Source organism: Fibroporia radiculosa, assembly GCF_000313525.1.
Source record: "Fibroporia radiculosa TFFH 294 genomic supercontigs, scaffold2568, whole genome shotgun sequence".
In the NCBI taxonomy this organism is placed as follows: domain Eukaryota; kingdom Fungi; phylum Basidiomycota; class Agaricomycetes; order Polyporales; family Fibroporiaceae; genus Fibroporia; species Fibroporia radiculosa.
In genome coordinates this window covers 3768-20132 of record NW_012133355.1, presented here as the reverse complement: position 1 = coordinate 20132, position 16365 = coordinate 3768, and the positions used below count along the sequence as shown (strand labels likewise).

At 50.2% G+C, this 16365-nt stretch overlaps 7 protein-coding genes across 7 annotated transcripts; 3 read left to right on the top strand and 4 right to left on the bottom strand.

The window, feature by feature from the left end:
- Positions 1-262: 262 nt before the first annotated feature.
- On the bottom strand, positions 263-1470 carry FIBRA_04064 (uncharacterized protein; the record flags this gene model as incomplete). Its single annotated transcript, XM_012325883.1, has 8 exons — positions 263-534; positions 589-604; positions 666-713; positions 763-810; positions 869-949; positions 1003-1206; positions 1256-1353; positions 1413-1470. The coding sequence occupies 8 exons, from the start codon at positions 1468-1470 to the stop codon at positions 263-265; spliced, it is 825 nt and encodes a 274-aa protein (XP_012181273.1).
- A 1120-nt stretch (positions 1471-2590) lies between these two features.
- Positions 2591-5047, bottom strand: FIBRA_04063 (uncharacterized protein; the record flags this gene model as incomplete). Its single annotated transcript, XM_012325882.1, has 6 exons — positions 2591-2711; positions 2763-3548; positions 3598-3777; positions 3839-4058; positions 4469-4861; positions 4921-5047. The coding sequence occupies 6 exons, from the start codon at positions 5045-5047 to the stop codon at positions 2591-2593; spliced, it is 1827 nt and encodes a 608-aa protein (XP_012181272.1).
- A 628-nt stretch (positions 5048-5675) lies between these two features.
- On the top strand, positions 5676-7092 carry FIBRA_04062 (uncharacterized protein; the record flags this gene model as incomplete). The annotated part of the gene is made up of 4 exons (XM_012325881.1): positions 5676-6272; positions 6321-6650; positions 6711-6897; positions 6956-7092. The coding sequence occupies 4 exons, from the start codon at positions 5676-5678 to the stop codon at positions 7090-7092; spliced, it is 1251 nt and encodes a 416-aa protein (XP_012181271.1).
- Positions 7093-7369: 277 nt separating this feature from the next.
- FIBRA_04061 (uncharacterized protein) lies at positions 7370-11455 on the bottom strand (the record flags this gene model as incomplete). Its single annotated transcript, XM_012325880.1, has 13 exons — positions 7370-7402; positions 7457-7533; positions 7589-7829; positions 7938-7961; positions 8016-8054; positions 9991-10325; positions 10384-10446; positions 10513-10573; positions 10622-10675; positions 10731-10835; positions 10902-10999; positions 11061-11097; positions 11210-11455. 13 exons carry the CDS (start codon positions 11453-11455, stop codon positions 7370-7372), a joined length of 1413 nt encoding a protein of 470 aa, XP_012181270.1.
- A 795-nt stretch (positions 11456-12250) lies between these two features.
- On the top strand, positions 12251-13257 carry FIBRA_04060 (uncharacterized protein; the record flags this gene model as incomplete). Its single annotated transcript, XM_012325879.1, has 6 exons — positions 12251-12316; positions 12375-12567; positions 12628-12654; positions 12797-12963; positions 13018-13121; positions 13176-13257. 6 exons carry the CDS (start codon positions 12251-12253, stop codon positions 13255-13257), a joined length of 639 nt encoding a protein of 212 aa, XP_012181269.1.
- Positions 13258-13820: 563 nt separating this feature from the next.
- Positions 13821-15035, top strand: FIBRA_04059 (uncharacterized protein; the record flags this gene model as incomplete). Its single annotated transcript, XM_012325878.1, has 6 exons — positions 13821-13968; positions 14037-14128; positions 14195-14341; positions 14402-14709; positions 14775-14878; positions 14935-15035. 6 exons carry the CDS (start codon positions 13821-13823, stop codon positions 15033-15035), a joined length of 900 nt encoding a protein of 299 aa, XP_012181268.1.
- A 98-nt stretch (positions 15036-15133) lies between these two features.
- On the bottom strand, positions 15134-16365 carry FIBRA_04058 (uncharacterized protein; the record flags this gene model as incomplete). The annotated part of the gene is made up of 5 exons (XM_012325877.1): positions 15134-15289; positions 15359-15467; positions 15544-15693; positions 15802-15836; positions 15907-16365. 5 exons carry the CDS (start codon positions 16363-16365, stop codon positions 15134-15136), a joined length of 909 nt encoding a protein of 302 aa, XP_012181267.1.

Sequence of the window (16365 nt, the reverse complement as noted above, 5' to 3'; positions counted from 1 at the left end):
ACCGAGCTGCACGTACACTGCACCGATCCTTCGACCTTCAGACTTATTTGGCGATACTGCGATACCACTAGGTATAGAAAGATCTTGCCGATACGTGTTCTTCAGCAAGCAAAATGATAAACCATCGTGATCGTGAGCCATCGATTCAAGCTATCACAAATGGTACCACATAAATCTATAACGAAAAGGGACAACCGGAATGGACACGGTGGAAAGTAGTAGGCAGAGTACAGTACACGACAGGTGGCAATTAGCACATAGTTTACCAATGAATGATTAGGTATGAGTTTTCGCCAGCGGGGAATACTAAAATGACCTTGGGGTTCGAGGGACAAGCCACGCTCTCTTGGGGCGGCATTGACTTTCCTCCTTCTGCTGAAATATAAACGCGTACCAAGAAAGAGCGTCGAGTGCAGATGGTAACACCGAAGAGAATAATGGTGACGCGAATAATAAGATTGAACGCACGAATAAAGGAAGTAGGAAGCAGAGGGTAAAGGAGAGCGGCACTGTGATGGAAGGGCCGCGAGGCGGCTGAAGGAGAGTACCAGCAGTAGTTGGCTGAGGCTGTACTGTGAGGTTACATACACCCCTCACCGCGACACTGAAGCACATTTTGTATACCGAGTCACGACATAGCGCATGACAAGTAAAAGGCAACTCACGTTGTCCGCACCCGGTGCGCGTCTCTTCATGCATCCCTCCTCGCGGCACTATCATTAAGATAAGAGCGTGCTTTAGACACAAGAAAAAAAAACATACACTATCTGTGTCTGGAATGCGCTTCTTCATGCAACCCTCTTCACGGCACTGTCCATAAATGATATGTAAGAGACGAGTAGACGAGTAGATGTAGACAGAATATTACACTGTCAGTAGACAAGTCAGCGGGTGTGCGCCTGAAAATGCCTGCCATCACTTCGTCCAAGATTGATCTCCGCTTGGAAGACTACAATAGATGTCATTTACGCCAATTGTCTCATAGATGACCGCCACACGCACAGCTTGAGACATGAGTCGAGCTGATATCGATGTGTCGTCGACATTTTCAACATCCTGGGTAGATTTAATCCCAGTTGCCACTAGCAGAATGACGAGATGGCCTACAGAAAATAACAGCCTCATCTGCTCCGGGCATTTCATGATAAGGGACGCTATATCAATGGGGGGATCCATCACATTGAGAAGGGGTAATGATCCAGAGGACTACACACAACGTCAGAATACAGTGGCGAGCAGATTGAATTACGCGCACCGACTCGGCGGAGACAGAGGCATGGACGTAACACCATTGTTCAACCATTCCAGCGTTTGGGGAGACAACGATAGGCGCAGCACGTGCGAGGTTAACCGCTAGGAAGAGGTATGTTGAATAGTTGTGTAGTTGTGTAAGGAAACAATGTGACACTTACCTCCAACGAATAACGCGGATATGGCAAAAGTACGTGTCAAAATGAATGTCGCAACCATGATGTACGCAAGTATCGCGGGTGGGATAATGCTGCAGAGCAACTTTCAAGCCTTCAGAGGGAGTGGAATTCCGGAGCGATGGAAAGTGAATGCCAAAAAGCTGGAAAGCCAGACCCGGTCGCAGAGGCAAACGGAGAGCTTTATATTTCATATAAAAATGGGTCAAGACATTACGGGTTAGAGCACATCTATAGGGCACAGTCGTCACCACTCCTGGGGTTCCACCAACTGAGAGTGTGGCGAACCCCATCTAGGCACTCGTTTGTGCATCGACGTGGTATTTACGAGATCGTCAAACGTTCTAGTCGTGATTGAGACGGGGAAGTTGTGAAACCCGGTTCATGAGAGCTGATATCGCGCAACGCATTACAAGGACAACCATTTGGAGTGAGAAACTGCGTAGAACTTGGCTGCCTGTTCAGGACGTACGTTTGTATACGGTGGCGTTCGCCTGCTACTGGGCGCTTGCGAAGCCCTCATGCATCATGCGTGACACCTTGGGATTTCGAAGCTTGACACTCCACGGATCCAGCCGGTTGCCTTGTGCAAGGATTGATAGTAGATATCGTGGGGGCATTCCTCTCTGAACCTCAAAACGTATGGTGTGATACTGAAACTGCCGAGTTATGATGACCACCGCATGTATCTTGATCCAAACCCCTTGAACGCTCTCTGCGGCGAGTTCCAGTGACTAATCCAAGTACTGAAACTGAATCGTCTATCGAAAAAAGCATAGGTCTATGAAGGCAAGCTTAAAAATTAGCCCCCATCGTGGTAAGAACGGACTCTATCTTACCGGCTCCCCCTTTTGTACCCTTACCTTCTGATCAAGCTTCATCACTGTATGACCAGGTTAATATCCATCCACGCATTTGCCCGTCCGCATGTCATCCGGCCAACATGTGTTACCGGGCTCACGAACATGGCGCCAGGCGCGAGGGCAGAAGATGCTGGCTTGAAGATAGAATTGATCCGAGTAAAATGGGCCATCACGCTCACATCGTCCATCTGATCTTCGAATTTGACAGATTGCGCCCACATCCGTACAGATACAGCAGTGTCGTAATCCAGCATGATTAAAAGAAGTACACGGTAACAGAACAGCGTCTGAGGCGAATCGTCACGTTGCAAATATACCTATAATTCTAAATGCTGGGATGTTGCGGTCATCTTCCTCTCCCATAAGCTGACATTCGACGAAATGTGATCCTGATGTAACATGGCGGTCTATGACCTCCAATCTAATTACAAGGATAAGCGCGAGAGAAGCGCACGAATGTAATATCACGTACGCTGGTGTCAATTCTCCTACTTGAGCTGCATTCTCGATGACGACTGCACCCGCGTAGTTGTCGTCAACCCAGCATTCAACAGCGCTACCAAGCCCCACTCTACTACTAGGCTCCTTGACATAGTATATACCGACATCGCCACCGCTGACTTGAATGCTAACCCTGAGTTTACTCGTGGGCAAACTAGTATAAAAATAATGCGCGTGCGATGACAGGTCCGCCGAGCCTGGGCGAGGGTGGAAGGCTGCCCAACCAGATCCCTCAAACATTGACAGCGGCAATGGGTTGACCAAATCGTTGGCAGACACGCAATACGGAGCCACCTCAACGAACGGATGTGTCTCTAGGTCCGCCGGACGGGTGCTGATACGCACAGGGGGTACCCGCAGATTCTGGTGGAGTGAGGGAGCCTTTAGATTAGGCTCTAGGAAGGGTAAGGGATTCAAATTGACGTTGCTGCCACCGTCCGGATCGGTCCAGTCGTTCTCAGGCGCTGCTGCGCCCGCTGCACCTTTGCGTTGCGCCACACCTCCAAACAAGCCTCGCGCATCTGTAGGCTGCTTGACGTTGTTGTCAATAAATATGGGTGAAGAGAGCGAGGGCAACAGTTCGTGTGATGCGCCTGTCAGAGCGCCCCATGCAGCACAAACTTGCGACTGAAAGTAGGACACCAGAATGTCAGCGAGGACTTCGTGTCCCGCTACGTTAGCAAGAATTGGGTCGACAAAATAACGGTCTACCAATGATGGGTTCGTCATGTAATCAGGATAGAGGAGGGGTTTTATACTACATCGACTTTAGAGGTCACATAAACGAGGATGATAACCAGACACACCTGATGTGAGGTACATCGTAGAATTGCGCGACCAGGCTATGCCAGTGATCGGGTCCACTAAATCCATTAGCTTGGGCAGATTGTGGGCTGAAATGTCCAAGTATGAGGACAGCCGGTTGATCCGGGCGTAATAGTATAGATCGAATAAGTAGCTCAAACTCATCCATTGCGACTTGACCGCTATAGTATTCCGTGTAAGTGAGAGTAAATAAATGTTCACAGATTTTCTTGACGGACTCACTTTGCGTCATCAACGTCGAGCTCAATTATTACGAGGTCTGTGACGTCGGGTATATGATGGGCATTACAGAACGCGAAATATGCTGAATTTGTGCGTCGCATCGCGCCGTTGGTCAGCTCTGAGGCTGGATGGGGGAACACGCTGTTCCACCAATTGAAGAATCTTGAGGGATAGCAATGAGGCGATAATGGGTCATCGCCAGCTCCGTGGCAAGCAGACACTGAATGGTTGGTGAGATTGTGAATATCGAATAAAGAAACGAGAATGGAATCGGACCAAATGGTCATGGCATCAAAAAAGGAGACTCATTATGCAGACAATTTCCAGTTACGAAGTCAAAAGGAAATCTTCATCTTCAAGTAGTGTCCGATGCCCAAATGCAAAATGACACTATTTTATGAGATGCATGAAGCGAGTATGAGATCGATGGACAGTAGAAGGTATAGGACTTCTAGGACGACACTGAAAGACCATCAGACATTAGCTCACTGGGTTAACAAACCCAGTCAGCCGTATGCAAATAGAATCAAACGAGTGAACCAACACCCAGTCGTCGAGATTTCGTGTGGATGTTGAAAATGTTCACTTAACGAATGTTGGGTTATGGCAAGTCTAAAGCAAACAACTCACCTGAACCGCCGACAACACTGATCGTCACTGGTAGGCCTGACAGTGCCTTGCTGATGACGCGCTGAATCCGTGCCCCACTCCCAGTGTGAAACCTCGTCTTTGCAAGAGCAACTGGATCATATTTGGACGTCAGCTCGTCGCCAGGTCCAAGTGCAGGACAGAATGAGAACGGCATCAGATTTCCATCCGTGATATTGAGGTAGTTTTTCGGCTTCAGATCTAAGCTTAGAAGTCTATGCCGCGTGTTATTAACATCGGTGGGTAGTATTAAGCGAGTGAAGACGACAAGGGAGAGGAAAAACGCGAGAAGAAGCCATATTCGATTCGTGACACCGAGGCTCTTCTGGTTCAAGCGTGAGGACTTTTCTGAATCTGAGCCCATCCGAGTAGGTCCTAGGGGAGGAGATATATGTGCGTATGCTTTTCCAGAGCGCCGTTGCATACACGCGAACTCGTCGTCGCCAGGGCGGATAGAAGAGGAGGGAAGGTCGAAGTAGGAGGAAAGGAGGGGTGAGGATTGAAGGTGGCGGAAGCGGTGGCGGAACGCCCATCAAGCAGACAGCTCACTCCTTTCGCCATATTTGGTTACGGAAAATGACCTTTACCATCCACCCTCTTTGCCTCCACCTCCTAGATTGCTTCCGCTCTGATTTCCTTGCTGTGTTCCGAGATCGATTTCTCAGTTGATGCCCCTTTACGTTGTCTGTGAAGCTTTCAGGATTTAAGTGGAAGAGTTGGTTACGCGCAGAGTGATAGAGGGGTCTGACGAGTTCTTCGGTCATTGGGTTGGACTATCACGTCGCTCCTACTAGAAGAGTGTAAGTCTAGTTGACTTTACAAGTCCGTCTTCTTTGTTCTCGCTATATACACCGTTCACAGACGGAAGTTATGAAGCCAAAGAGCAACAATCCACTGAAGCGACTGCCCACATGGGTTTCCCTATCTCTCGGCGTTTTTCTCGGACTGTTCATCGCTAGGTTGTTCATGGCACAAGTAAGGAATATACTCTAAATGCGTTTCTGAAGCTCACAGGTTCTAGTCTGCCCATACCTCTTGGCGAGGAGCGCATAGTCCAGCAGCATACCACGCGGCCCGCATACGACAGCCCATTGCTTTGCCCACTCTTGAACAGCGTTTTCGCGTATTTGAGCTTCTTACTACACTCTCCCCGCACTACACGAAAGAATGCACACGGCATGCTCAGCCCATGTACAAAGAACAAGCGGAAGAGCGATATGCATCGCTCATCGGACACGAGTCCCCCTCACAAACATCCTGGCTTGACGCCCTTGGACTTGGAACTGGTCCAGAGGGCGATTTCATACCCCCTTCAAGACGCGGACTTCCACCAGACACGCACAAGTACTTCTTTGCCATCAATCTATACAATTCGTTCGATGTCATACCGGACTTATTCGCAACCCTCTTTCGCGTCGCCGCTATACTGGGTTATCACAATGTGTACGTGTCAATATACGAGAATGGGTCCACCGATCAGACGAAGGCGCTTTTGCGTATCTTTGACGCGCTCTGCCGCTCCGTGGGCATGCGCATTACAATCCGCACGTCGATGCGTACAAGAGGCGCGTTTAACCACCGTATTGAATACCTTGCAGAAGTGCGGAATGCAGCGTTCGTGCCGCTGCACGAGCTACGGGACGCGGAAAACGAATATTTCGACACAATCATCTTCATGAATGATGTCTTACCATGTGTAGACGACCTCCTGGAGCTCATCTGGCAGAGCCGGAGAAACAATGCAGGCATCACATGTGCGGCAGACTACATGTACCATGACGAACTCGTGCGTAACCTGCTACATTTTTCTACGTTACGCTCATCCGTTGTCCAGGGCTCGCCCGTCTTCTATGATAACTGGGTGGCCCGTGACATAAACGGGACTGCGCTGGAAAATGCGCCTTTTGAGTCGGTCTTTCATCATGGTGCCTCTCAAGACCGTTTCCAGCGGCATCTTCCAATCCAAGTGCAATCTTGCTGGAATGGTATCGCTATTCTTGATCCTGCGCCATTCTATACGCCACCGCATATACGCTTCCGTATGGCCCGCATAGTCGACGGAGAGTGTTCCGCATCTGAATGCAGTCTTATCTGCAACGACTATTGGGAGTCTGGCTACGGGCGGATTATAATGGTCCCCAGAGTCAAGCTAGCCTACGATTCGGTGGGTACCAATGGTAATTTACGTGTCATAAAGGTGTACGACTGACATAAATTACTCAAGAGGGTGTACAACATCATCCACCCGTCAAGGAGGAACCTGACTGCCATTAGGGGTTATGTTCGTCTAGGTGGTCTTCCAGACAACCCACGAACAGACCCCCAAGACCGGGCATGGTTCGGGCCTCATGACCGCCTGTTTACTGATGAAGAGAGTCTTCCATTGGATTTTGTCCCAGGACCCGAATACGGTATGTTCATTGCTGTAGATCGCTTGCTCTGAACAGAGTTAATATCGTCGTGAAATAGTGTGGTGCTGGGGATGGGACGGCGCAGGCGACCTCGACGGACCAGATGTAGATCCTATCTGGGAGCGAATGCCAAACAAGTCAATGAGTTCAGACGCGGTACGGGTCCGGCACGATCGCAACATGCATATGCTATGATCGAAAATACTTGGGATGTTGGACAATCTCATGCTCGGGAGCTGGGCACCATCACACACTTGTAGATTACATGTCGTATAATGATAATGCAGAAACTTCTCTGCGTAGAATGAGGTGAAGTAACTGCAAACTGGGCACCTTGTTCGACATACGATAAGGGAAAAAATGCATCTTAGAGCATACAAGGTTCTGGCATGACTGGCATAGTGATGGCTCCAGAAAAAACTGAAGCACGCACTTCCCGCGACTTACTGTCATCCCAAAATGTGATTACTGTCTACTCAGTGTCAACCACTACCGTCTCCAAACCCTTGAGAACAAAACTCAGTACGGCAAAAAAAAAATGTACAAGATGCAAACACACCTTGAACGAATCAACTTCGACATATGATGCATAGGTGTACAGCTTCTCCTTCGCGTTCTCCTCATCATTTCGCTTGCCTATAAAACCACCATCATTATGCAACACACTTATCATTCTAATGATATTACTAACGCTCCAGTCTCACACGTATTCTGTGAGGCACCGACTTGATCCCCCGCGCCCAGAGTGCCTGGTTCAGTTTTGGGTCGAGCCGCACGTCCCCAGTCCCCATCGCCTTTTGCGCGAAATCAACGACGGACTTGACAGCCCAAGGAGCGCGTTTCTTGAAAGAGCGGCCGTGCACGCGCTTGTGGAGGTGGATGGTGTAGTCGCGAGTTACAACATCTTGGAGGGCGGAGCGTGCCTTGCCGGACTAGGATGTGTGCGATAGGTTGGAGAACACCAAGCCAGCCATTTTGGACGGAGGAAAGATGAAGATAAATCAGGCCCACTCGATTATCAATTGAAGGCCTGGTCGCACCTTTTTTGTGGTCTTAGAGGGGGCCTAATCACAAATGTCGGTATGGACCTATGGGTACATAAAGGCAAAAAGACTCACCATGTCTTGAGGATGTCGAGGTCGATACGGGACTGGTAGCTACGGCGCTGTGAGCAGCGGATCAGCCACTTTGGCCGTATTTACACTCAGTGGCACAGGGAATAAGGTTTGGGTGGCTGGACGAAACTATACAGTTCGGGTGTGTCCGGGGCCACGAGGCACGAAGATCTATGCGTGTCCGAAATAGGTAGGAGTTGTGATTCCGCGGCGCCCGTTGCACAATGCGCGAATGGCCGACAATGGCAATCCCTTTCATGCCAACCTCTCACCTCGTCTAACAATGGATCTTGTTCTCCTCGCCTCCTGCACAATCAGAATCTACCCAGACGTTCCCGAGGTGTCTAGGCACTTTCAGACAAAATGCACCCGTTGGGATACAAACAAGTGGTCCAAACTGATCAAGTCCAAACACCAAATTTACACCCGACATCGTTCCAAGGCTAAGCGATTTTCCACTATATAAAGTCCTCGCTTGTGTAGTCTCCACAGCAACTCGTCTCTGGGTTTCTCTCTGTTCTCACTCAGCATAAGCAACCCTTGCTCTTGCACTCCTTCGACCTTCATTTGTCACTGCTCCGCTCTTTGCTCTCACACCCATTGTCAACATGCGTTTCGCGTTTGCAGTTGTAACTTTTCTCGGCGCTATCGCCTCCGCCTCTGCTGCAAGCCTCTCTCTTAGCAAGCGTCAATTCCCCAGTGCGTGCTGAGGAATACTGTACGGTATCGCCGTGGTGCTCACATTTGTTCAACTTCTCAGACTGTGCGGAGGAGTGCCTTGCATCTGCCAACCTTGATGGCTGCAACCCCGACGATGATACTTGTCTGTGCAACAGCACAGCCTTTGTCGATAGCGTCACGTCCTGCATCGAAAGCTCATGCACCGGCAGCCAGTTGACTGAGGCTGAACAGGATGCTCAACAGCTTTGCCTCGCCGTCGTCAGTATTCTGTGTTTCGCGGAGGGTTGAAATTTGAGATTCACTCATCTTTCCTCACCGACAGCAAGTTACGCTCACCGCTGCCTCTGGGAGTCCTACCTCCACTTCTTCCGGCAGTTCCTCGACTCCTACCAGCGCTACCACTACTTCGTCCGGCTCATCGTGAGTGCAATTGTCTAAGCATGTGAAACAAAACCCCTTATTGCCGCATTACCCATGCTCACAGTGCTTCTCAAACCAAGTCCAGTGGTGCTATCTCACACGGCATCAGTGCTCTGACAGGTCTTGCCGCCGTGTGCGCCATTGCATTCACCCTTTAGTCGTATACCCTTCAGCTGTCATTCTCTGCTTAGACAGAGTCCTTGTAACTTATCTTGCACGTGTTCGTGGTCTGTTTCACAAGCTTAGTGGTCATCAGTGGTCAAATTGTGGTTCAAACCGTTTGCGACCGTCTATCTCGTGGGTTTCGTTTGTGTTGTTGTAATTTACTGGTCTCCGCGACTCTGATACCGTAATTTGATTGTTCTGAGATCTTCCAATAGACTGTTGGCAAATCCACATTGGGGTGATGTCAGATCATGTCGCAATACTCTCGGCCTTGACAGTCCTTGATATTCCCGCTTATCGCTTCCAGTCCTCAAAGGGGATCATGAAATAGCCACATTCTTGTCCATTGGAAGCAACAGCCGCACACTAGTTCTGAGGCAGTACTGAGATAAAACAGTCTCAAAATGCACTCGCCTTGTAACTACTGAGACGACGGCATAGGGTAAGCACAAATGTTAACAGTTCAACACGTTCCAAAACAATATTTTGATTTTCTCAAGTATATAGCAATAACAGCACCTTCATAATATTACTACACTGAATTGCAGAGGCTACACGGGACTCAGAGCAGACAGACGTGAGAAAGATCAATGGTCCAATGTCCGAAAGCATGGAAAGATGATAAGAGCAATCGCCGCAACATAAGGCTCAGGGACCACCTTCTATTTCGACACTACACAAGCCCTTGATCTCTCTCTTCCGGGCGACTCACAGCCTCCACCGGCTCATCAAAGTCCGAGAATGGATTGGTCTTTGCTTGCTTGTCCTCTGCGTACTTGTCCATGTCATCTGCGGTATAGATCGGAGGCTTTGCTCCGCCGTACAGTGTGACACTGTCGTCATCGAAATCTGCGTCTGGTGGAGGACCGGCCGGCGGTGCATACTGAGACGGTGCGTCATATCCTAGATACGGGGGGTTGTAATGCGACGGATAGGCTTCTTCGTGTGGTTCTGAGCGAGGCACTCGTGACACATTGGCAACACTTTGGGGATCGAGAAGTTGGTGATAGTACGCAAATGCGATAGAACTGAAGAATACGGAGATGACTAGGTGTGGGATGAATCAGTAAGGACCACACTTGGACAAACCACAGTGGCCGCGTACAAATTTCAATAATCAACGAGATAATCTCCACGAAAGAATCGTGGCTCCAGTAATTATCACAATCTACGGAAAGCCAGTATCAAACAGTGAAAGTTGCCGGGACATCTCAGAAAGATATATGAAACGTACAAGATTGCGCTTCTGGCAGCGTCAGTTTGTCCTCGAATGTAGGGCCCCAAAACCCGTATTGCTGTGTAACCGGTCAGACCTGTTTCTTCAAACGAGACAGCAAACCCACATATACTACAACATCTCCTTGGGCAATTGAAACGCACTCGTTAATTAATTCTTGCTGCAGAACACATCATCAAACAGGATGCATCATACCAATACAAGACCAGACGTACTTTGAGCACAAAGTGAAGAATTACTCTCATCAAGCCGGTGCCGACCACCGACAAAGCACTGAGAACAGATAGAATTGCATATATTCGAACCATCCAAAGTCGTTGCTAGGAGAATTATACGGCATTGTCAGCGACTGGATACGGCGGAACAGAGGAAGTGAAGGCACGCACAAGAGCCGCAGAGACCAATCCGAATACCTCTATTCCGCAAATGCCGGAATATATCGCACCCAGCACAATAGCAAAGGTTGCGAGCTTCGATTGATGCTCTGTGTGGTCAACGTACGGTGTTAGAAGGTACGGATGCTGGAAGGGTGAAAAAGCACATACGATTACTATCCACATTAACGGCTCGGAAGCTGCTGATCTAGACACCCATGATTCAGCTGTCCACCATGAGACACGTCTCCGAGCAAATACATACAAGTCTGGAAAGTATCCTTTTAATACAGACTCAGAACAACGCGGGGCTCACTCACGAGATCAAACTCCATATTACTGAAAGCAGGGCGACTGGGGGTTTTCACGACGTCACTTAGCCCGAAATCTCTGGATGCAAAGGTAAAGTGGAGTGTCTTACCAACGGCAACGACTGGACGCAAGTTTGCATTATAAGCTCGTAGAATGAATCCCGTCCCTGTAAGCCGTGTGTGATACCAGTGAGTGTGGCCCGGCGAGTGCGAGAGAGAGTGCGTGCCTCTTGCCGGCGGAGGCCTTGAACTCATGTTGCAGAAACGTTACAGAACAGTAGACAGGTGTACACTAGGATGGGCAGCTGAGAGTCGTCAGTATTGTATATACTGCCCTGCGCAGGGGGAGGGCAATGAGTGTCCACGAATAGTTCAGGGCAGTGATGAGATGATTGCAGTCCGACGGCGTCAATGAGGCGTACGGCGTTGGGCGCAGGCGGACCGCACGATGGAGGCGAGGCTCGCACTTCAAGAACACAGAAACGTCGATGCACACAATGCACGCTGGGGTAGACTATGTTCCTAGTCCTACGTGAAAGCTTTAAACACCGACAATATAGTGATATTGCCGCAGCCACCACCATGGCAACGACAAGCTTGCACAACTTTCCGAGAGTCCGGGCTTCGAGTACTCACATACGTCGAACAGCATCTCACATGTGGTAGTTCGCGTTCATCTGCGCAGCACAGTGCATCGGATTACAGGTCTTAGCCAATGAGAATGGACGCCGCGGACAGCAAACTGGAGATAGTGAAGATAGAAGTAATGGACAGAGCCTCCTCAATCCATCAGGCCTATTCACAAACACACTAGAGAAGGACGAGTCGAGCAATGCATAGGCAAGACAATATGAGCAACAACAATCACAATTTGGTGAACGCAGATAAATGGACAATGTTGAATAAATGAGAGCCGGTTTAAGACGTTGGCGATAGGAACAGCGACGTGGTCTACTAGTATCTCTTTAAGACTTACACCCACAGTGTGATAGCCAAGGAACAGCCCGAGTACTGGTCGAATAAGGAGCACTGCACACGCCCACATTCGAGATGCCAGCGGTGGTCGCGCAACAGCCTACAGGTATAGCTGAGCCTATGTCAGAATTGGAGCAGCCTGTATGATCTGTTTGACTATCGAGAAGAAAAATGTGCAGTCAAAAGCTGCAAGTTGCAGCCAACCCAGTCCCCAAAATCTGGCGGGCCGAACAGGCAGAGTGACGCATTCTTCCCACGGGCGCTGAAGGATCCTTATGAGTTATGGCTCTCGGCAATTACCGGGGACTGTATAGCTCCTGCAAGCCACCCACACTCGATTTACCGCATAGGATACTATCGTCGGCGCGGGCCTCAGCAAGTTCAAGATCAAGGTATGCATGATTTATGCTGCATCCCTGTGAGACAAAGCGTCTGAATTCTGGAACTTACAGGCATCTCATCACCACAATCCCCTCCATGTGAGTTGTATCCCGATTTTTGAGACAAAGTAGTCGGGAGATTTGAGAGTACTGTCGATCACTGGCAGGGAGGGAACGTTAGATCTCAGGCCTTCTGTGAGAGTCCAGGTTCGAGTAATGCGCTGACTCTGCGTCTTTACAGTCCTACCAATGGCCCAACGAGTCACGCTCCGCAAACGCAACCCTTACAACACCACTTCCAATCGCAGACGTATTGTGAAGACGCCAGGTGGTAAGCTCGTCTACCATCACATCAAGAAGCTTGCTACCGCACCCAAGTGCGGAGACTGTGGCATTGCATTGCCTGGTGTATGTTCTCATGTTCCACAATTCATGGTGCCTACTTGACGCGACCGATTTCAGGTTGTTGCGCTGCGACCTCGCCAATACGCGGTTGTCTCGAGAACAAAAAAGACTGTCCGTAGGGCGTATGGTGGTTCGAGATGTGGAGATTGCGTGAAGCAACGGTAGGTGTACTCCCCTGCTCTCGTCGTCGGCGTCCCTTTATCTATGATATGTAGCATCCTCCGAGCATTCCTTGTTGAGGAGGCCAAGATTGTCAAGAAGGTGATCAAGTCACAGGAGAAGGGAGGCAGGAAGTAGAGTGACGGTATCAATTCCTTCACTTGGTAGTTCCTCGATTGCAGTGGGCTGTCCCTCAGTATTGCGATGATGTTCCATCCCTTTTGCGCCATGCACGCATGTATACTGCTTACACATGACCAACAAAACTATGACCGATGAGGTCGGTATGCGGTATTGGCTCAATCATGCCATCGTCGGAAGTCGTGCCTTGTGTCAATGAGTATCTGCTGGTTTATAATCTTCTCTAGGCCATCTGCCGGGCCTCGAGACGTGAAAATGGTCATCTTCACGAGTAGCGTTCGACGATCTCAGAGGTCTCTCATACTTGTGTGCAGACTTCAGTCTGGTCTGGAGCGTATCAACTCGGGTTCGCTGCAAGTATTCGTGGGATCAATGCCCACAACTTGAGTCATACGGTCGTCCGTAGCGAACGTGACGCTCGTCTTCTCCATAAGGATAATCTAGTTGTTCTCATAAGTAAGTTGTTCGCCATTAAAGTTGCGGTCACTAACAAGCATCAAGTCGGGCACAATCACATCCAAGTTATCGCCACCAACCTCGGACCTTAGACTGATAGAATAATGTCCAAACGTCTTTCCGCCACTGCCGACTACGAAGAACTGCTTGATAAGTACGACACATGGCTCTTTGACTGTGATGGTGTCCTCTGGCGAGGGGATCACTTGATCGACGGCGTGGTGGAAGTTTTAAGTCTACTTCGGGAACGTAGTATGTGTATTCACTCGATGTTCTCAATCTGGACAACGCATGATGCTCTTTCTGTTCGCGCTGTCTAGAAAAGAAGCTGTTTTTCGTGACGAACAATGCTACCAAATCACGGAAGAACTACAAGAAGAAATTTGACCAACTCGGCTTGAAAGTAGACGTTGTGTGTACCCAATACTCAATTCTGCGCAATTTCCGCCCTATCTGATTGAACTGAACGATCGTCCAGGATGAGGTCTTCGGATCTGCATATGCATCGGCGGTGTACATTTCGTCCGTCATGAAAATGCCGAAAACAAAGAAAGTATACGTGATCGGCATGAAGGGACTCGAGGAAGAACTAGACGAAGAGGGCATAGCACACCTCGGCGGTACCGTTAGTTGTATCCCACCGTCGCTCATCTTGTCGCACACGATTATCTGACAATCTGCGCAGGACCCAGCTGACAACACTCTTGCGGATTTCTCACTCAAGAACTTCCACCCCGACCCCAATGTGGGAGCGGTGGTGTGTGGCCTTGACACCTCCGTCAACTACACCAAACTCTCTAAGGCATTCGCGTACCTGCACCGTGACAAAGATTGCGCGTTTCTTGCGACCAACATTGACAGCACGTACCCAAGCGCTGAAGGCCTCCTCCCCGGGGCCGGATCTATCAGCGCACCGCTGGCATTCGCGTTAGGCCGTAAGCCCATCAGTATCGGAAAGCCGGCGGAGACGATGCTGGATTGTGTTCGAGCAAAGTAAGCCCGCCCTATTTGTGGATGGGAGGATTGCTGACCATTGTGGACGCCGCGGGTGCACTCAGATACCAGTATGACCCTGAGCGAACGATCATGGTAGGCGATCGTCTCAACACCGACATCGAATTCGGCAAGCGGGGTGGTCTTGCGACCTTGCTTGTACTCACAGGTACGGTCCCGGGTATCCTGAAGCGTCACAACATGGTTCACATGTCCGACCAACAGGAATCACGCATGAGTCTGAGGTAGTTGGACCGAACGCCTCCACAACGGTCCCTGACTTCTTTACGAATTCCATCGGAGACGTGCGCGCAGTGTTGTCATGAGACACGGATCCGGATGAAAGTGAAGGATTGTCGCACGACATAGATGATAAGATGTATGGATAGACTCAAGGAATAGAAGCACAGGACCAAGACAGCGGCTACCTCTGACGGGATTTAGACTCCTTCTTTGCAGGAGTTTGAGCCGATAATAAGTCTGCTAATGCAAGATGGGTGATCCCGCTGACGGAGACGGCCACCAAAGAACCCAAAATGTAACCGGATATAGCCCCATATGCGGGGGTGAGCGGCCATGCCTATTTAGAGAGGCCGATCAGAGTCGTGCTCAGCTCCTGCCCAGCGGACGTAAAATATTAGTAACTGACCTGCCATGGACGATCCCAGTCAAGGGCAATAGGGATTGCACCTGACCAACACCCGAACAAAGAGCCGATCGCGGGGTAAACTATGGCTCTTTCGATAGCACCGCGCGGCCTGAATGATAGCAGTGTGAATGCAGCGCTCACAGCCGCCGAAGCTCGTCATGAGGAGCAAGACGTGAAAAACGTACCGCAATTCAGCGAAGAGCCGGATCCAAGTCAACCTAATCACTAGAGCTTCTGTGCTAGTTCCGAGGGAAGGCGGCCCGTACACATATGCAGGCGTCCACGCGGTGAGAAGCGCCAGAAGTAAAGCGAGGGAATAGGTCTGCACGGGGTGGCTGAAATGTCCCGGTGGTCAGCGGGGCTCGGCGAGCGGGAACTCGGAATGGTCTAACCTCGCCATCGGTGCGCCGAACAGCACGATCAAGATGTGAAAAGCGACCGACGCTACTAGCGTGGTGAGAGATGCATTTTTGAGTGTCTAAACGGCCAGGACCGAGGGCGTGAAGGAGTCAGTAGCGCTCGGCGTACATATTCTATCAGCAACACACCTCCAGCTGTCGGCGACCCGAAGCACGTTTATCAAGCTTCTGTTTAGGTTTCTCGGCTGCGTCTGTGACGCCTCTCTTCTGCATCCGGGACTCGAGTAACCATTCCTGCAGACAGCTGGCCCACCAAGCCTGCAGGACTGCCGCGCCTACACATGTCCATAACACCGTCCGCACGGGACTGCGGGTCAGCAAAGAGAGAGTGCCCTGTAGCGAAAAATCCGCAGGTTCGGCGTTCTGATGCCAGGACGGGGCAAAGTGGGCCACAAACGAGGGTGAGGTGCGGGGGAGAACGAGAGCGGTAAAGGCCAGCAAACACGCGTGCACGCCAGTCGCGGAGATGTAGCGTGCAAAAGGAAAGAATTCGTCGGGGCTGGATGCCTGTGTTTGCACGGGAGGGCTGGATTTAGCCGGGGTAGCTTTGGTGGTCTTGCGATTGCGCAGGTCGCGGGACACAGGCAT